Source organism: Gobio gobio (genome assembly GCF_949357685.1).
Source record: "Gobio gobio genome assembly, chromosome: 21".
In the NCBI taxonomy this organism is placed as follows: Eukaryota; Metazoa; Chordata; class Actinopteri; order Cypriniformes; family Gobionidae; genus Gobio; species Gobio gobio.
In genome coordinates, this window is record NC_137117.1 from 1,738,215 (window position 1) to 1,759,271 (window position 21,057).

At 47.0% G+C, this 21,057-nt stretch overlaps 1 protein-coding gene across 2 annotated transcripts in view; it reads left to right on the plus strand.

Annotated features, from left to right (window-relative positions):
• Positions 1–21,057, plus strand: part of LOC307117634 (E3 ubiquitin-protein ligase TRIM39-like) — a 46,822-nt gene that overhangs the window by 18,722 nt on the left and 7,043 nt on the right. For both annotated transcript variants that reach the window (XM_079802604.1, XM_079802605.1), the window contains exons 2-3: positions 1,646–1,965; positions 11,824–11,889. In XM_079802604.1, coding sequence (XP_079658730.1) covers positions 1,646–1,965; positions 11,824–11,889 — 386 coding nt within the window. The remainder of the gene's footprint in view (positions 1–1,645; positions 1,966–11,823; positions 11,890–21,057) is intronic.

The window sequence follows — 21,057 nt, forward strand, 5'->3', positions numbered from 1 at the left end:
TATAATATGACTTGTCATGTTTGTTTGCTTGGTTTTATTGTATTTATATGATATTTGTATTTCTGTAATATAATTTTTGCCATGAATATAGCCTTAGATGCTGACATGGAATTAAATAAAACAATCTGTATTCCGTTATTTTATTTTTATTATCAAGATGTCTGCACAAGAGTTAACTCTAATCTGTGCAAACATTAAACTTTGCTGAAATTAAAAATCTTGATTTGGTCTCTACACTTTGTTCTGGTAACTCTGCTAAACTATAATTACTAAAACTAAAACTGAAACAAAATATATAAAAACTAAATAGAAATGTGTTTACAAAATAACAACTAAACTAAAACTAGCAAAACAATTTATAAAACTAACTAAAACTAAACTGAAATTTGTTGCAAAATTGAAAACGATAATAAAATAAAAACTAATTTAAAAATGCAAAACTATAATAACCTTGATGTATATATGTATATGTGTATATATGTATGAATATGTGTCTGTATGACCCACAGAAAGTACATGATTAAATGTTTTGCCACTTGCTTGAGCACCGTAATGTATAACTCTAAATGCATTGAATAAAACGTTTACATTTAATGTGTTTACTTTAAACATTAATAAGTCTATGCAAGATTGTATAACTGTACTGTGTACAAATAGAATCGCAATTCTGACAACATTTTAGTAACAACTTGTGGATTTGAAATAAAAAAAATTATGATTAAATGTTGTGGTATACAGCCGCGGATCGGTTGTGCAATGCAAACATGGCATATGTGAAAGCACAACAGCGCGTGCGGCTCCTGCATCGCATACGCACTGCAGACGGGGTGTGTGTGAAGCAGGCATAAGACTTTTATTATTAAAGCTACAACTAATACAATTGACAATGGGTGTGTTAGATTTATAGTGTTATCAAGCATTACCAATAGTTAATCGTATTGGTGGGTGTATCGAGCATATTTCACACGTATAGTGTGAGCAGCGGCAAGTTCAACAATCAGACCCTATAGTGTGAGCACATAAATCGTGAGCTTTGGCTTTACACTGCATGTGATCGCTTGCGATCAAATTGTACAGTGTGCGTTGGTACCCTTGCTGAAATCACACAGAAATCGCAAAATGTATGCCCGCCTTTAGGCACATTGCCTTGTCTGGGTTTAAAGGTGCAGTGTGTTAATTTTAGCAGCATCTAATGGTGAGGTTGTGAATTGCCACCTCCCACCGCTCACCGGTCCCTTTCAAAGCACATAGAGAAGCTACAGTGGCCGACACAGGACAAAGATGTCGTTGTCGGAGAGAGCAGAGAGTGACTAGCACTCTGTAGAGAAGTTTGTCTGTTTAGGGCTACTGTAGAAACATGGCAGCGCAAAATGGCGAGAGATTCACTTCACCGATGTCAGAGAGTGGCCTTAGAAGCTGAAGGAGAGAAATTCAGACTGAAATGGATTTTTAGCATGACTTCAATAGGCAGTCCAATTTTGGTGGGCTAAAAAGCCACAGATGCGAACCAATCAGGAAAAAACGGAGTTTCCCCATATGTGTCAGAAACTGACGCAATGCAAGTGAACCGTATCGAAAGGGAACTATTATTATGAAAGTTGCTCTATTCAGCAATGTAGATGTAATATTGTCATTGTTTTGACAGCCATGGCGTCCTCCAGTGATCCTCCAGTGCTCTGTGACATCTGTGATAAAATAAAGCAGAAAGCTGTGAAGACCTGCCTGACGTGTCAAAGCTCTTACTGTGAGACTCATCTGGAGCCTCATCTCAGAGTCCCACGTCTGAAGAAACACAAACTCATCAATGCTGTGGAAAATCTGGAGGATTACATATGCCAGAAACACGAGAGACCTCTGGAGCTGTTCTGCAGAGATGATCAGACGTGTGTGTGTCTGTCCTGCACTGAAGGAGAACACAGGACTCACAACACTGTTCCTATAGAGGAGGAGAGTCGAGAGAAGAAGGTAAGGAGTTAACAACCAAACACTTTAACCCTTCTAAGCTTTATAACCATATAGCTGACACATTGGCTGTGTCTGGTTATTTTTGAACCAACATTTTAAATTAAGTGTTATAAAACTAAATTCCCTGAAGCACACTGTAAAAAACTCACACTGTAATAAAAATAATTTAAGCAATTTCAACTTTCAACAACAAAAAAAAGACTTGTACAGGGATTTGAATATACAACAAATTTTAAGGCAGCAATTGAACTGTAAAGTAAAGTTTACAGTGTAGTAACAATACAATTTTAGATTTCTTAGATATTATATATGTACATTTCTCTATTTTAGTATCATTTGTAAACAAATACACAAACTTTTGGCACTTAACTACAGTAAAAATCTACACCTCTATAAGTTGAAGAGTATTTGGGTATTTGGTCCAGATTTCTGCCCTCTGGTGAAAGAAAAGAACAACAAGACTTCATGTCAGGTCAAAATCCTGGTATGTCAATAATGGCCAGTAGATGGCTGAAGTTTTTTATTCAGCTGTACCTGCTGTGAAATAATTCTAGATTCCATGCTTAACAATGTGGATATGTATTTGGACAACCAAGTATTATTTGTCAAATAAATATTATTTGTCGAATTGAAAGATATTAACTGTGAAAGTCTCAGGACCGAGAAATCTAATCATTGCATTCAGTCTGATAAAATGCCATCCATCCATCCATCTTCTTCCGCTTATCCGGGGCCGGGTCGCGGGGGCAGCAGTCTAAGCAGAGATGCCCAGACTTCCCTCTCCCTAGACACTTCCTCTAGCTCTTCCGGGGGGACACCGAGGCGTTCCAAGGCCAGCCGGGAGACATAGTCCCTCCAGCGTGTCCTTGGTCTTCCCCGGGGCCTCCTCCCGGTTGGACATGCCCGAAACACCTTCCCGGGAAGGCGTTCAGGAGGCATCCGGAACAGATGCCCGAGCCACCTCAGCTGTCCCCTCTCGATGTGGAGGAGCAGCGGCTCTACTCCGAGTTCCTCCCGAGTGACTGAGCTTCTCACCCTATCTCTAAGGGAGCGCCCAGCCACCCTGCGGAGAAAGCTCATTTCGGCCGCCTGTATCCGGGATCTTGTCCTTTCGGTCATGACCCAAAGCTCATGACCATAGGTGAGAGTAGGAACGTAGATTGACCGGTAAATCGAGAGCTTCGCCTTACGGCTTAGCTCTTTCTTCACCACGACAGACCGGTACATCGACCGCATTACTGCAGAAGCTGCACCGATCCGTCTGTCAATCTCCCGTTCCATCCTCCCCTCACTCGTGAACAAGACCCCTAGATACTTAAACTCCTCCACTTGGGGCAGGAACTCTCCACCAACCTGGAGTGGGCAAGCCACCCTTTTCCGACTGAGGACCATGGCCTCGGATTTGGAGGTGCTGATCCCCATCCCAGCCGCTTCACACTCGGCTGCAAACCGTCCCAATGCATGCTGAAGGTCCTGGTTAGAAGGGGCCAACACGACAACGTCATCCGCAAAGAGCAGAGACGAAACCGTGTGGTCCCCAAACCTGACACCCTCCGGCCCTTGGCTGCGCCTAGAAATTCTGTCCATAAAAATTATGAACAGAACCGGCGACAAAGGGCAGCCCTGCCGGAGTCCAACATGCACCGGGAACAAGTCTGACTTACTGCCGGCAATGCGGACCAAACTCCTGCTTCGGTCATACAGGGACCGGACAGCCCTCAGCAAAGGACCCCGGACCCCATATTCCCCCAGCACCATCCACAGGATGCCGCGAGGGACACAGTCGAATGCCTTCTCCAAATCCACAAAACAAATGTGGACTGGTTGGGCAAACTCCCATGAACCCTCCAGCACCCTGTAGAGGGTATAGAGCTGGTCCAGTGTTCCGCGACCAGGACGAAAACCACACTGTTCCTCCTGAATCCGAGGTTCCACTATCGGCCGGATTCTCCTCTCCAGTACCCTGGCATAGACTTTCCCGGGGAGGCTGAGAAGTGTGATCCCCCTATAGTTGGAACACACCCTCCGGTCCCCCTTCTTAAAAAGAGGGACCACCACCCCGGTCTGCCATCCCAGAGGCACTGTCCCCGACCGCCACGCGATGCTGCAGAGGCGTGTCAGCCAAGACAGCCCCACAACATCCAGAGACTTGAGGTACTCAGGGCGGATCTCATCCACCCCCGGTGCCTTGCCACCGAGGAGTTTCTTGACCACCTCGGTGACTTCAGCCCGGGTGATGGACGAGTCCTCCTCTGAGCCCCCAGCCTCTGCTTCCTCAATGGAAGACGTGACGGCGGGATTGAGGAGATCCTCGAAGTATTCCTTCCACCGTCCGACAACATCCCCAGTCGAGGTCAACAGCCGCCCATCGCCACTGTAAACAGCGTTGGTAGGGCACTGCTTCCCCCTCCTGAGGCGCCGGACGGTTTGCCAGAATCTCTTCGAGGCCAGCCGATAGTCTTTTTCCATGGCCTCACCGAACTCCTCCCAGGCCCGAGTTTTTGCCTCCACGACCACCCTGATAAAATCTCTGATAAAATGTCTCTGATAAAATGTCCTACATGCCTGTCCACATGTATTTCCATGACCCGTTTGTGCAGATATCACACGTCATCAGCGTGTTCTGTAAGACTATGCAGAGTTGTAGACACCCAGGCTGTGTTCAAAATCACCATAGCCACATTGGACCAGCGGTTTGGAAAATGTATGGATGATTCAGCTGAGGGCGTCATCTACTGGTGAGATGTGGGAATTCAGCACAACCGTCACAAGTGCATTATAGGTATTCTCCAGCCATTAAGCGTATAAATCGGTTGTAGACTCGTTATCGCGGTGCATTGTGGGATTTAATCACGTACACTATGGTTTCGGGCACCACTACAAATGGGGTCCCTTCAAATAGTGCCCAATTTATGGGTATAGGGGTGATTTCGGACACAGTCACCGAGCACCGCAAATATACAGCAGCCGCTTTTTTCAGTCTCAGTCAAAACAATGAGCTATGCTGCGTTCACGCCATTTCATTGTCACAAACTGTTCCAAGACTTGGGTTGAAGATCCAAATGCAGCTTTATTGGGACAATCAAGAATCTTAATCCATATCAAGGACAATTGGCAGAAGAACAAGACAGAGATAAGGGAAGCAGGATACAGGCGCTCAGAATAGAAGTGTAACAAAACAAGACTACGCAAAGTGAGAATGAAAACACAGGGCTTAAATGGGCAGGCTTTAATAAGGATAATCACACACAGCTGAACGCAATCATACAATCATGAGAACAGACCATGGATACTGGGAAATGAAGTTCATAACGGAAAAGCCCGGGAGTCAGGAGGAGTGCCCTCTGATGGAGATTAAGAACACTTTAGCTAGAGGATGTGACATAGGTGGAGTGGAAGTGTACCCAGGGGAGGGACGGAGGGTCAGGTCCGTGGAGTGGAAGTAGGACTAGAGACTGAGGCAGATTGGGGAGCCAGTTCAGAGCCAGCAGAGCAGGTGTCCAGGGCGGCGCTGGTGGGACTGAAGACCATCTCAGTGGAGCTGGAGACCACCACAGCAGAGCAGATGAGCACCACAGCAGAATTGATGGGTCTGAAGATTCCCTTCAGCAGAGCAGAAGGGGCTGGTGATCATCAAATCGGACCTAAAGACCACCAAGACGTATCTGAGGGCGGATACTGGGCAATGAAGTTCATAATGGAAAAGCCCAGAAGTCAGGAGAAGTGCCCTCTGGTGCAGATTAAGGGCACTCCAGCGGACGGATGTGAAAGTCTTAACCGCAATTACGAGATGGCAACCTGTGACGTTCAAACCAGAGATGTTCACGTCCTCAGACTCTGATTTATGCGTTTCTATGTCAACACTATCAATGCCAAAATGAATCTGCAGTAGGTGGTACAAGTAAGAGCTCTGTTAATTCTTTTTATTCATTATTGTAATGTTATATGCTTTGAGACATGAGGTAATTTAACGGCGTCTCTTGTGATGCTTTGGAGAAGCTCTGAAGTGAGGGTGGGATCTTATGCTTTCAAAGCTAGCTTGCTATTGCTAGCCTGTCTGAAATTGCCTGCCCTACCTTTAAACTGCCAATTGTCTTTTTATTACATAACGTCTTGGTTACGTATGGTAACCCTCGTTCCCTGAAGGAGGGAACGGAGACGTACGTCGGACGTCCCTGACGAATTGGGATCCCTTCAGGGAGCCCCTTTCAGCTTCGAGATATAGAGAACAGGCCAATGGGCCATTGACGTGTGAGATTTGCATCTCGCGCTCCGCCCCGCACCGCGGGTATAAACAGAAAGCGAGAGCAGCGCACTATTGTTTTTCACTGAGGAGCCGAACTAGTGACTCGGCCATGCAGTGATGGTACAGCAACTGTGACGACGGGACGTACGTCTCCGTTCCCTCCTTCAGGGAACGAGGGTTACCATACGTAACCAAGACGTTCCCTTTCAGTCGGTCACGTTAGACGTACGTTGGACGTCCCCGACAAATTGGGATTCCTTTGGAAAACGCCACAGTTACTACCACTTCCAGCGCCCAGCGAAGAGCCCCTCAGACCCCGTCTGTTCCGGGCGGGAAAACTCATTCAGGGAGAGTCACACTGCTGTTCCTCAAGACCCATTCAGCAGACTATTGGATAACGCTGGGAAAGCGTGCCCGGGAGGACCGCTGCGGAAGCCACATCATGCCCAGAGGGAGTTACCATGTGGAGAATACACGTACGGACTGGCCTTGGGCAGCACAACATACGGAAGTCCCAGGGATGGCCCGGCCCTTATAGGTGGGGGAACAACACCGTACTGAGACGGCAGAGGAAAGACACGGGCTCGTTGTACCGTAGAAGAATACACATATGGGACCGCCGTGGGGGTCACAACATATGGAACCCAGCCTAACACAAGTTCCACCATTGCATATGCGTGTTAGACCTGGCATTGGACGCTCCGCCACGTCCGAGTGCCGCGGGTTGCGGAGGACTCGACAGGGTTCGCCGTTCTGGGGAACTCGACTGGAGCAATATAAGCGCACGTATCCGTTCTGCAAGGAAGGGAGTGGCGCAGCAAGCCGACAATAGAACGGGCACTTCGGTGTTACTGACTATGGGAAGTGAGCACACAGGAAGATACCGGCTCTACACGGAGGCTATAAAATCTAGCGAACGTGTTAAGTGTCGCCCAGCCCGCAGCTCTACAAATATCTGTCAGTGAGGCGCCATGAGCCAGTGCGTAGGAAGAAGCTACACCCCTAGTGGAGTGGGCTCTTAACCTGAGCGGGCAGGGCACGTCTTGGGTTTCATACGCCAAGACGATGGCATCCACTATCCAGTGGGCCATCCTCTGCTTGGAGACAGCCTTTCCCTTCTGCTGGCCTCCGTAACAGACGAAGAGCTGCTCTGAGGTTCTGAAGCTTTGCGTTCTGTCCACGTATGTCCGCAGGGCGCGGACGGGGCCGAGAAAAGCTAGGGCTGGGTCTGCCTCCTCCGAAAGCAGCGCTTGCAGGCTCACCACTTGGTCCCGGAAGGGAGTGGTGGGAACCTTGGGCACATATCCAGGATTACATGAGAGTTACCAGGCCCGAACTCCAGGCACAATTCGTCGACCGAAAATGCACAAAGGGCACTTTCTGTAGTGCGGTTAGCACCAGAGTTAAGTCCCAAGAGGGTATAGAGGGAGGGCGAGGTGGATTTAGTCTCCTCACCCCCCTCAGGAACCTGACGATCAGATCGAGCTTCCCAACAGACTTACCATCTACCATGTCATGGTTTGCGGCAATCGCGGCAACATAAACTTTGAGGGTGGAGGGAGACAGCCTTCGCTCCAACCCACCTTGTAGGAAGGAAAGCACTGAACTGATCGAGCCTTTCCGGGGGTCTTCTCGGTGAGAGGAACACCAATCGACGGACAGGTTCCACTTCAACACATAGAGGCGCCTCGTAGAGGGAGCTCTAGCGGAAGTGATGGTGTCTACCACATTCTATGGTAGGCCACCTAGAATCTCTGTGTCCCGTCCAGGGACCAGACATGGAGTTTCCAGAGGTCCGGACGTGGGTGCCATACGGTGCTCTGTCTCTGAGTCAGGAGGTCCTTCCTCAGAGGAATGGGCCAAGGAGGTGCTGTCACGAGGAGCACTAGTTCCGGGAACCAAGTACGGTTGGGCCAGTGTCTGTGCAAGAAGGCTCACTGGGGGAATTTGCGTAGGTCCCGGGGCCAGCTGAGTGCCAGGGCATCTGAGCCGAGGGTCCCCCCGGTCAAGGAATAAAACAACTGGCAATGAGTCGTGTCCGGGGCGGCAAACAGGTCTACCTGTGCAGTCCTAAGCGACTCCAGATCAGCTGGACCACTCGGGGATGGAGTCTCCACTCTCTCGGGAGCACTGGCTGTCGTGAGAGCTTGTCGGCTGCACGATTGATCAGGCCCGGAATGTGAATGCCACGAAGCGACCTCAGATGCTTCTGACTCCAGAGGAGGAGATGGCGGGCGAGTTGTGACATGCGACGGGAGCATAGACCACCCTGTTTTCTTTGACGTACGCAATGGACGCAGTGTTGTCTGTACGGACCAGAACATGCTTGCCTAGTAGCTGCGTTTTGAAGCGGCCCAGTGCCAAGAACTGCTAACAACTCCAGGCAACGATATGCCATTGCAGTTGAGGCCCCGTCCACAGACCCGAAACTGCAAGCCCGTTGTACGTTGCCCCCCACCTGGTGGATGAGGCATCTGCCTGGACACTGTTCTGGGGGGACTCCTGCCCGAAGAAACGAAGGGTCCGACCACGGGCTGAAGGTTTGGTGGCACCTCTGTGTTACTGTGACACGGAGTGAGCCGCGCTGCCACGCCCATCTCAGGACTCCGTCGTGTAGCCAGCGTTGAAGCGGTCTCATATGAACATAATCCGAACGGCGTTACTGCGGCTGCGGATGCCATATGCCCCAGGGCCTCTGAAAGTGTTTCAGTGGTGCCGTTGTCCTGCGTTTGAATGAATTCAAGCAGTTCAACACAGACTGGATGCGCTCCTCTGTGAGGCGCGCTGTCAGACCGACCAAGTCCAGCTCCGTACAGAGAAAAGAGATCCTCTGCGTGGGGCAGAGTTTGCTCTTCTCTCCATTGACCTGAAACCCCAAACGGCTGAGGTGCCCCATGCTCTCTCATGGGAGCAATGGCCGCCTCCGCAACTTCCGTGAAGACACGGGGCAACAGGGACAGCCCGAAGGGTGAGACTCTGTACTGATATGCCTGTCCCTCGAATGCAACGCGTACAAACGGTCTGCGTCGAGGGAGAATTGAGACATGAAAATACGCGTCCTTCAGGTCGATTGTTGCTAACCAATCTTGGGGACGGATGCACCTGAAGATGCGTTTCTGCGTTAGCATTCTGAACGGCATTTCTTTAAGGGACCAGTTCAAGAATTGCAGATTAAAGATCGGCCATAACCCGCCGGCTTTCTTGGGTGCAATGAAGTACGGGCTGTAGAACCCGGACTTCATATCGGCTGGAGGGACCGGCTCTATTGCGTCCTTCGCCAGTAGGACTGCAATCTCCGCCTGAAGTATAGGGAGGTGAAGTGAACGCCCCTGAACTTGGGGGAGCGCCGGGCGAACTAAATCGCATAGCCGAGTCTGATGGTACGGAAGAGCTGGCGAGACGGGCTGGGAAGCACTAGCCAGGCACCCAGTGACTGTGCGAGTGGACCAACAGCACCACAGACGTACCCGCAGTGGGGCAGAATAGCGGCATGCAGGGACCCGACTCGGACTGCATGGTAGCGGCCCAAAGTGGGGTCTGAGTGTGCTGTGCAACTCTGCCTGCTTCCGCTGAGGGGGTTTGCCAGTATGGGAAGGCCACTTATGTGCATCCCCACAGCCGGCACCCACAGCCGGCACCCCCTGCTGGCGATTTGGAGAGGCACCAGAGGAGCAGACAACGCATGGGAGCATCGTACACCGCCAAGCACACTCTCCTATTGAAGGAGGGGCTGAGCGTGGCAAGGCTTTATTGAGTCGCACACGGCCTGCTTCACCTCCTTCCTCAGCGGGGAACAAGAGCGGCGAGGCATAGCATCACACACTGTCGTCCTCGCACCACTGAGAAGAGGGGAACTGGAGTGGCGAGGCTTTGTAGCGTCACACACACTGCCATTCTCACCCTCTTGTGGGGAGGGGAATGAGAGCGGCGAGACTTTGTAGCGTCACACCCTGCCATTCCTGAACTCCCGAGACCCAGAGGTATTGGAACTGCTCTCAAGAATTTGGGTATCACTGGCTGTTTTTAACACCAGTGGCAGAACAGAATTACCAATGGTTTTCCACCCGGCCCTTCTCCGGGGGAAGAGCAGCTCCTGACCAAATCCGGGTCAATGGTGTTTCCGGACCAAGGTGGACATTGTCTGGCCAAGGGTCAGCGCTGTGCGCAGCTCGAACCTCGGCTCAGAACTACCCTCGTGCACAAAGAGCGCAGGGCGGAGGTGGCCTGCCAGTGGCACTGCCACCCCACCGATGAGGGTAGTGAGAGAGAGGAAAACTTTATACAGATTATGGCCCTTTTGGTGTTCCATATTTTGGCACCAAATAGTTCCACAATGCCAAAGCCTTTCAATGCACCAAAAAAGGAAGGGGTGGGCAAGGTGATTTACGCGTTGCACTTCGCCTCAACCACCTGGGAAAGCATGGCTGTCAAGTATGAATCTGATTCAGCATGAGCACCCACTATTATAGTGGGAATCTCAGCATCATTTTCAACACATAACAGCCCTCTCTCCAATGCAGCAATTGACATCTGTCCTCTGCTAGAGCCCCAAATGAAACGCTAGGTCCTTTTTTTTTTTTTTTTTTTAAGGACCAGCAATCCCATCTGTAAGCTACCAGCAGGCATGTGAGATAGTGGGCGTGGCCGTGAGACGGTGCACTGAACACTCAAGCCCTTATGAACAAGGCAAGATGAACAACGTGCCGACATGGCTATGCTCTCATGAGAGAACATAAACCACCCACGAACACAGTCTCAACATGCTTGCGATGCGATAGAAGAGTGGGGGGCCAACGGAGATGTACCTCACTGTAATCCTCAGGTCAACCAGGCTTATCAGCCAAAGTAGCCCCTTTTCTGGTGCACCAGAAAAGAAACTACATCGGGGTATAAGCAAAGGGACTCAACCCGTTTGAGGTTTCATAGTCTCGACCGCGCATCTGAAGCGCCGAGCGACGCGCGCTGGGTTGCCGTGACAATCTACGCTATCACCCAGCAGCTAGACGGCACACGGCGTGCTGAACACTCATACCCTCACGAGGAAGGTGAGATGAACAGCGCGTCGACGTGATCCCGTTCCCCTGAGAGAATATGGATCACCCACGAATGCAGTCTCAACATGTTTATGCGAGAGGGATCGTGGCCATCAGGACAGGAAACAACTGCATCCAGAAACGCACGGGTGGAATGACGTCTTGAAAAAGACGCAGTGTCACACCCGTGTTGCTCTTTTGTGAGGAAACGCTCAACAGTGCTGAAGCACCCAGGGGAAGACCACGGCAGCACACAGGAGATAAGTGCAGTCCTGTGTCTGCACTCACTGAGACAAACGCCCTCACCGAACTGACAGTTGCTGTGAGAACAGCAGTTTGTTATGCAGATGCAGCGGTGAGCACGCGGTCGCGCTGATTGTGCCTTTTTGCCAACACAAAGTGTCCCTCTCGTTCTCTGTAGTATCTCTCTTGTAGATAGGCTCTCTTTTAGAAAGAGACGTACGTGGAACGTGACCGACTGAAAGGGAACTGGATTTTTTTCAACTTTTAAGAATAAAAAAGTTATCCTCAAAGATAACTAAAAGCCAATTTCTTTTTCTGTTTTTTCTCTGTATGTAGAATCAGATGATCCAGGACAGAATGAAGAAGATTAAAAAGATCAAAAGCTCAGTAGAGCTGAGAAAGGTGAGTGGAAGTTAAAACATTGTAAAATTGATAATGTATTATAATATTTCAATCTGCTTAATAAAGGTTCTCAATTAAATGGATGAAACCAGGGGCTTCATGCACTCATGTAAGGGGGCACAAGTGGGGGTTTTTTTAAATATAAAACTATAAAAGGTTATATATAAAAGTTTATATAGTTTTTTTTATACAAAACTATAAAAAATAGCATCTATAATAAAACTTTACAAATACAACTTTATCTGCTTTAACTGCAATAATTACTGTAATGCCATCCTATCCAATACTTGTTACTTATATAGATTATTAAGGCATTTACTGTCGTTATTCCAGAATATTAAGAATAGCCTATTAGTCCTGCATCGATTCAGTCTTCCACGTATTCTGTAGCTTATAGAAACAAAAGATTTTAAAGCATTTAAGCACTGACACCGCAAGGCAAACTGCTTGTCCTGGGGTTCGACAGCACATTTTGTGAATCAGAAGTTGTTCTCTGAAGTTTAACAGCAGGCTAAAAATGTATAGTTTGTAAAATTTTGGATGGATTCCCATATCCACCCACACACGAAAACGCGATGGTTCTGCACGAATCGCCCAGGCTATGTGACAAACTTTAGCTTCAAAACGAAGAAATTCACCAAAAGATGACAACTTTACATATGTAGTTACCTACACAATTTTTTGACTAGGCTATCAGATAAAACAAGTTGTCAAATTATATTTGAAAGGATTATTCCCATGTAGGAGGGGACATTCTCACGACCTTGTGTAATGTTTCCTAAAATTTCTTTAAAATAACTATTGTCTCTAATTGTATTCACAGAGATCGGAGCTATGTCATTATTTTTATTTTTAAGACGGTAATAAAATTGCGATTCTGAATTGTACAGGTGGTGAGCATTCTTGGGCTAAAAATAAACTCTTGTCTCTGTGAATACAGTAAGAGACCATGTTAACTTCAGCTACATTAGCACATTCAGAAAGGCGATTTGCAAACACACATTATGAAGCGCAGTACTTTTGTGTTCTGGATATGAAGTTGGATCACAAAGACTTGGTGTTGATCCATCTTAGAGAAACAACTTTTGTGCAAATCCTGTGTTTTACTGACCCTCGTTTGCAAAGCAGCCCAGTGTACATTGATTCACACAAACATGTCTGTAAACGTGATGGAAGGACCTAAATAGGACCAATAAATAACATTATAGATTTGTCCCCCTAAACGTCCTGCAAATGTTATGGGAATGCAGTGTAGAGGGAACGTCCTATAGTAATGGTCCCCTAAACATTCCCAGAACGTCCTGATGAAGGTCCGCCAAATAATGTCCCCCAACCTTTTAAAGAACTCCACATTGTGGAGAACTTTTAAGAACTCCACATAAGCAGGAAGCTTTCTGCTTCCTGCTTAGCTACTGTTCGGTCGTTCCTGCTTACTGCTCCGTGCTTTGCTCTATCGCTTTTTATATTGTATCTCCTAATTTTAACTACAGCAAATCAGCACAGTGTTCAAACGATAAAGCTTGACATCAACGCTAAAACTAGAAACTCTTGGTGGCTGGAAAACTACAAAAAAGACAGATCAAATCAGCCTGCAGCTAATACTGATGCTAAATGGCGCTCAAGGTCGAGCAGACAGCGGCACTCAGCTCAGAGCACAGCCAAGCCCAGAACTCTGATAGTGGGTGACTCCACAATCAGAAACATTAGCAACCAAGTGCTGCCTCCCACAAGCAACAGTTTCTGATGTAAACAGGGAACTTCAGAACATTCTGATGAAACATAAGACTGCAAATCGACTAATCATTCATGTGGGGAAGAACGATATTCAGAGAGAGCAGTCAGAACTCCTTAAGAGGGATTTCAATGAACTTTTTGAAACCCTTAGAAGACTGAAAATTTAGTCGTTCATCAGTGGACCACTTCCAGCAAGAGGAACAAATAGGTTCTCACGGCTACTTGGGCTTAATACATGGCTGCCAAAAAGCTGCAACATGAAGGGACCAAGGTTATTTTCGTAAACGAAAACTGAAACTAAGACTAAAACTATTGGTCAAAAAACATTTTCGTAAACTGAAATAAAATTAAAAAATCATAATAAATGAAAAACTAAAACTAAACGAAACTAACAACTCTTACTGAAAAACTAACTGAAATAAAATAATAATTAGCAAAAATAAACAGCACGAAGGGACCTCAGATGCTTCTGACTCCATAAGACGAGATGGCGGGCGAGTTGAGACCATGTTGTCTGACCGGACTAGTACATGTTGACCCTTCAGCAACGCTAGGAAGCGGTGCAGGGTGAACTGTACTGCCAGCAACTTGAGGCAATTGACAGGCAGGAGGCGCTGGGGTCCTGTCCAGGAGACAGTGGCAGCATGTCCATTGCACATGGTACCCCAGCCCATGGTGGAGGCATCTGTTGATACAACAACATGCCTGGAAACTCGTTCTAAGGGCACACCTGCCCGTAGAAAGCTGGGGTTCAACCACGGGGTGAGAGTCTGGAGGCAGGCCCGAGTCACTGGGACCCGGAGCGTGCCAGATTGCCATGCCCATCTCGGGAATCGATCGCGAAGCCAGTGCTGAAGCGGTCTCATATGAAGCAATCCGAGCGGCGTTACTGCGGCTGCAGATGCCATATGCCCCAGGAGCCTCTGAAATAACTTCAGTGGAACCGCACTCTTGCTCTCGATTTGACGGAGGCAAGTCAGCAGTGGCTATGCGCACCTGGCAACTGAGTCGATATCCATACCAAGAAAAGAGATCTTCTGCACGGGGCAGAGTTTGCTCTTCTCCCAGTTGACCCGAAGGCCCAGACGGGCTAAGTGCTGGAGAGCTAGGTCTCTGTGTTCGCACACCTGCTCTCGAGAGTGACTCAGTATGAGCCAGTTGTCGAGATAGTTCAGGATGTGAACCCCGCGCTGCCTGAGTGGAATCTTGGTGAAGACGCTAGGGGACAGAGCTAGCCTGAATACTGTACTGATATGCCCGTCCCTCGAAAAGCAAACCGAAGGAACGGTCTGTGTTGAGGTAGGATGGAGACATGGAAATAGGCGTCTTTCAGGTCGATCGCTGCAAACCAATCGGCTGGACGAACGCATTCGAAAAGACGTTTCGCTGTCAACATCCTGAACGGAAGCCTGTGAAGGGAACGGTTCAGGACGCGCAGATCCAGGATTGGTCGTAACCCACCGGTTTTCTTGGGTACAATGAAGTAGGGGCTGTAGAAGCCGAACTTCATTTCGGCTGGAGGGATCGGCTCGATCGCACCCTTCGCCAGTAGGGTCTGCACGCATGATAGGGGCGTTGGGCCCCACCATGATGTAGCGGACTCCCTGGAAGCGGGGAGGAGGCTGCGCGAACTGAATCGCGTAGCTGAGCCTGATGGTCTTCATGACCCAGGGGGACAGTCCCGAGAGCCTGGCTACAGCTTCCAGGAACTGCACCAGCGGGGTCACTCGGACCACAGACATACCCCGGGTGGGGCAGCAAGGCAGCGTGACTGGCCCGGACGTGGGAGGCATAGCGTCCCGGTGTTGGGGCACAGTCAGCACCGAAATAGACGAGCCCACAGGTTTTGGGAGGGCGCTTAGGATAGCCACGCCACGTCGAAGCACTCCGTGGACACGTAGGATCCCCAAAGAACTCTAGCCCACCTTGAGATGCGGCGATTGACATCTCGTTGCTATCTGGAGTGTGAACGAAACGAGCAGGGCGTCAACAGACGGTCCCACCGCTTCAGTCCAAGCACTCGTGGGTAGCGGTGTGCGAGAAGGGGGTGTGGCCCGAGGAATGATCGTCGGGGTTCTTAATACCACAGCACCGCCCTCAGTTCACCCTGGCCACCAGCCAAAGTACCATCTCTCTCGGAGACGGTAGGTTGGGGTGTGGCAGAGGGGACTCTCTCTCCTTTACGGAGGTTACTGAGTCTCGACCACAACATCGCAATGGTCATGTTCCCGCAGTGGGAACATGGCACATCCACAAACACTGGCCGAACGTGCTGAAGCCCAAACACGTCGAGCAGTGATTGTGCCCATAAGACAGCAACGGAGATCGATCGCACCCGGAAGTGCGTGGGCGAACCATCTTGAAAAAGACGTGCCACGCGCAAGCTCTTTTTGTGAGAGGACAGCTCTGCAGAGTGCCCGAAGCCCCCAGGGAAAACACACACACAGCTGTTGCAGATCACTGCACAGATCAGCAGGCAGGCAATGTGAGATCGCTGGAACGCGCCGTCACACCAACACCCTGGAGAACCGCTCGTCTCGAAGACTGAAGAGAGGACTTCAGAATTCAGGCTTGCAGGAGTGAAGAGATGCTCTTGGCTCCGAAGCAGAAACATAATGTGATGTTGCCAGCGTACTTCCTTGTATACCCACGCGGAGGGGCGGAGTTACGCATGCAATTGACATGAAAACCTATAAAGAACTACAAAATACCACAGAAAACAGGACACAGAAAAGAACACAGAAACTAGGCACAGATAATACAACATAAAAGTCCCACCGAACGCTAGACACAGAAACAGATGTGACAATGACCATCTCAGAACTTTCTGGGAACATTACCAGGCAACACACTTGACACCAGCAGGGACGTTCTGAGAATTGTATTCATAATAAGATGCATATAACATTAATATGAAGTGTTAGGCTGGAGAGCATTCTCAAATGATATGTGTTTGTGTGGAAGCAGCTGTACAGAGTTGAATTGAAGGTCAAAGAAATAAGACCACACTTTGTTGTATTAACATATTTTATTAAGAAAATAGTTTATGAAGTAAAGACACCACAACTGTTGTTGTATTGTTTTATTAAGAAAGTAGTTTATTAAATAGCAGAAAACCACCCTTGTTTTTTTAAGCTTTTATTAAGAATGTTTATTAAGAAAATAGAGCAGAGAGGAAGATGCATGTATTAGAAAGAGCTCTGCTAAAGAAGAAAAAAGAAAGCAAGCATTACCTTCAGATGTTGGGTTGCATACAGAGCACGGGAGACAGCGAGGGAGAAGAGTCCGAAGAAGAAAAAGGAAAAGGAAAAGGAAAAGGAGAAGAGCTTTATATAGACAGGTTTTGAGGGGATTCCCAGAGCTGATGACGTCTCAAGATATTAGAATTGACCAGCTGTCTATAAAAGACTGCAATGCAATGATTACGGCAGATGCTGCTTCGAGACCATCCGAAGAGCTTCTCTGGCACCAGAACCATTGCTGAAATTACCTAGAGGAAAGAACTTTTTGATATTTGTACTTTTTTTAATACTTGTGTAGATTATTTGTAGAATACTTGTGCTGCTAGAAATACTAATTGTAGTAAATAAATTGACTTAAATATTTATAACAAACTCTGCTTCCCGTGGCATTGATTTAAGTCGTTGAGCAGGAACAGACCACAGATCATTCTTCTTTCTGATTGTAAGTATATTAAAGTGCTTATAATTTAGATCAGATTTGACTTAGTTACCTAACCTGAGAATAATAAAGAATAAGGTGAAGGTGTTTAATTTCGCACCGTAAAACACTATAGATGTTTTTGCTTGTACTTACAGTTGTGCAAAAAAGTATTTAGTCAGCCACCAATTGTGCAAGTTCTCCCACTTAAAAAGACGAGAGAGGCCTGTAATTTTCATCATAGACTTCAACTATGAGAAACAGATTGAGAAAATCACATATGGTAACACTTTATTTTGATAGTCCACTTTAGACATTCTACTAACTATAAGTAACTTTGCAACTACATGTCAACTAACTGTCATTAGAGTATTTGTAGACTGTCTGCTTAATATTTACTAAAACTTTATTTTGTTGGTCCCCCAACAGAAATTCTACTGACTATGGGCCCTATTTTAACGATCTGAAACGCAAGTATCAAAGCGCGAAGCGCAAGTAACTTTGTGGGCGGGTCTCGGCGCTGTTGCTATTTTCCCGGCGGGATAAATGGTTCTTGCGCCCGGCGCAAATCTAAAATGGGTTGGTCTGAAGTAGCTTCATTATTCATAGGTGTGGTTTGGGCGTAACGTGAATAAACCAATCCGAGCGTCATCCAACATTCCCTTTAAAAGCAGGTGCGCAAGTTCCATTATGGATTGCTATTATTATGGCGTATTTACCAGGCGCACGCCAGGAGCGGTTCACAGCCGAGGAGACTGATGTTCTTGTAAGAGCAGTGAAAGACAGAGAAGTGAAGTTGTAATGTTGTACATTATGGTAAAGGTGATTTCACAGTGTTTTTTTTTTCAGTCTTTCAGTTTTTTCAGTTTTTCAGTCGATTTTTTTTTCCTGGTTCTTGACGGACAAACCAATTTGTCAGATGTCCTTATATACATATATGTCTTGCCACTATTGGGCAAACAGGTCTTATCCTTAATTATTACAATTAGCCTGAATCATTTGTAAGTTAGATTTATGCCTATTTTTTCACATCTTCGTGGCACACCACAATGATTTCCGTCATCTCATGTGTTAATATTTTTTTAGTGTAACAATTTATGATTTGCAAAAATAACTGTTGCATCTGTGTAGATTACATGAGCAAAGTGTATGCGCGTTGTGCACGCTATACATTATGGTCAAGCATGCGCCCTTAAAATAGCATAATGAACAACGCGCAACGCGCCACTGACTTTAGACTAGGTTTTTTCTGGTCAGTGGCGCAATTGTTTAATGGAACAGCAAAATAGCACCAGGGATTGTTTGCGCCGGAACACGCCTCCTTTTTTGCGCTGAACCGCCCAGGTAGCGCAAGTTCATTCACTAGTTTAGCGACGTGCTTCTGTGGAGGGAAAAGCGCGCTTTGCGCGGGTGCAAAATAGGAATGACACATGCGTCGGTGTACAAAGTCAATTGCGCTGGGTGCAAGATAGGGCCCTATAAGTTACTTGGCAACTACAATTCAACTTATTCTACTAACCCGAACCCTAACACATAACCATAACCTACCAGTCTACTGACAGTCAACTAATACTCTAATGACAGTTAGTTGACATGTAGTTGCAAAGTTACTTATAGTTAGTAGAATGTTTAAGGTGGACTATCGAAATAAAGTGTAACCTCACATATTTATGGAAATAAATATGGAAATTTATGGAATTTATGGAAATTTGTGGAAAATAAGTATTTGGTTACCTATAAAATTTCTGTCTCTCACAGACCTGTAACTTCTTCTTTAAGTGGCTCCTCTGTCCTCCACTCGTTACTTGTATTAATGGCAACTGTTTGAACTCGTTATCAGTATAAAAGACACCTGTCCACAACCTCAAACAGTCAGACTCCAAACTCCACTATGGCCAAGACCAAAGAGCTGTCAAAGGACACCAGAAACAAAATTGTAGACCTGCACCAGGCTGGGAAGACTGAATATGCAATAGGTAAGCAGCTTGGTGTGAAGAAATCAACTGTGGGGGCAATTATTAGAAAATGGAAGACCTACAAAACCACTGATAATCTCCCTCGATCTGGGGCTCCACACAAGATCTCACCCCGTGGGGTCAAAATGATCACAAGAACGGTGAGCAAAAATCCCAGAACCACACGGGGGACCTAGTGAATGACCTGCAGAGAGCTGGGACCAAAGTAACAAAGGCTACATCAGTAACACACTACGCAGCCAGGGACTCAAATCCTGCAGTACCAGACGTGTCCCCCTGCTTAAGCCAGTACATGTCCGGGCCCGTCTGACGTTTGCTAGAGAGCATTTGGATGATCCAGAAGAGGATTGGGAGAATGTCATATGGTCAGATGAAACCAAAATATAACTTTTTGGTAAAAACTCAACTTGTCGTGTTTGGAGGAGAAAGAATGCTGAGTTGCATCCAAAGAACACCATACCTACTGTGAAGCATGGGGGTGGAAACATCATGCTTTGGGGCTGTTTTCTGCAAAGGGACCAGGATTACTGATCTGTGTAAAGGAAAGAATGAATGGGGCCATGTATCGTGATATTTTGAGTAAAAACCTTGTTCTATCAGCAAGGGAATTGAAGATGAAATGTGGCTGGGTCTTTCAGCATGACAATGATCCCAAACACACTGCCCGGGCAACGAAGTAGTGGCTTTGTAAGAAGCATTTCAAGGTCCTGGAGTGGCCTAGCCAATCTCCAGATCTCAACCCCATAGAAAATCTTTGGAGGGAGTTGAAAATCCGTGTTGCCCAGCGACAGCCCCAAAACATCCCTGCTCTAGAGGAGATCTGCATGGAGGAATGGGCCAAACTACCAGCAACAGTGTGTAAAAACCTGGTGGAGACTTACAGAAAACGTTTGACCTCTGTCATTGCCAACAAAGGGTATATAACAAAGTATTGAGATGAACTTTTGTTATTGACCAAATACTTATTTTCCACCATAATTTGCAAATAAATTATTTCAAAATCAGACAATGTTAATTTCTGGATTTTTTTTTTCTCATTCAGTCTCTCATAGTTTAAGTGTTGAAAATTACAGGCCTCTCTCATCTTTTTAAGTGGGAGAACTTGCACAATTGGTGGCTGACTAAATACTTTTTTGCCCCACTGTATCTGTATCTAAATATCAGAATCATAAAATGAGAATCATAAAATTATATGGTTGAAAACGCTAAACAGTTTTGATATGACGCGCGCTGAGCACGTCCGTCTCTGACAGTGCCGGTCTAATCACACCGGTGTGATTGTACACTTCAAAGACTTAATTGTCAATTTTATTTATTTATTTTGTTCTGTAAGCTGCATTCAAATCCATTTGGCTCAAAAATCTGATGGGACATGTGCCTTGATTTGAACGGGCATGACACCTCTGGATAACACTTAATAGACTGATCTGCTAATTGATCTCATTTATCCCTCAGAGCCCGACGGCATCGCCCACGACGTCACACGGCACCTCAGATAAATATCGATATTATTTCATGAAACTTTTATCGATTTTCTTACCGTTTTTTCCAGCAGAAAGCTAACGAGCTAGCCATTACGGGGGTGTCTTTGGTGTCTTTGTAGCCTTTACAGAAGGTTTTCTATCCAGCCTGGAACATGTGCATCTTTTTGGAGTTGTTCAGCAATAAATCAAAACGCTTACATCCAAGATATATCCACTTGATGTCCATAATTTATACATTTTCCGTCATTTTTGCCGCTAGCGCGATGCTAGCTGCCATTTTGGATGAGGGTTTGACCAATGACAGGCTGATCCGT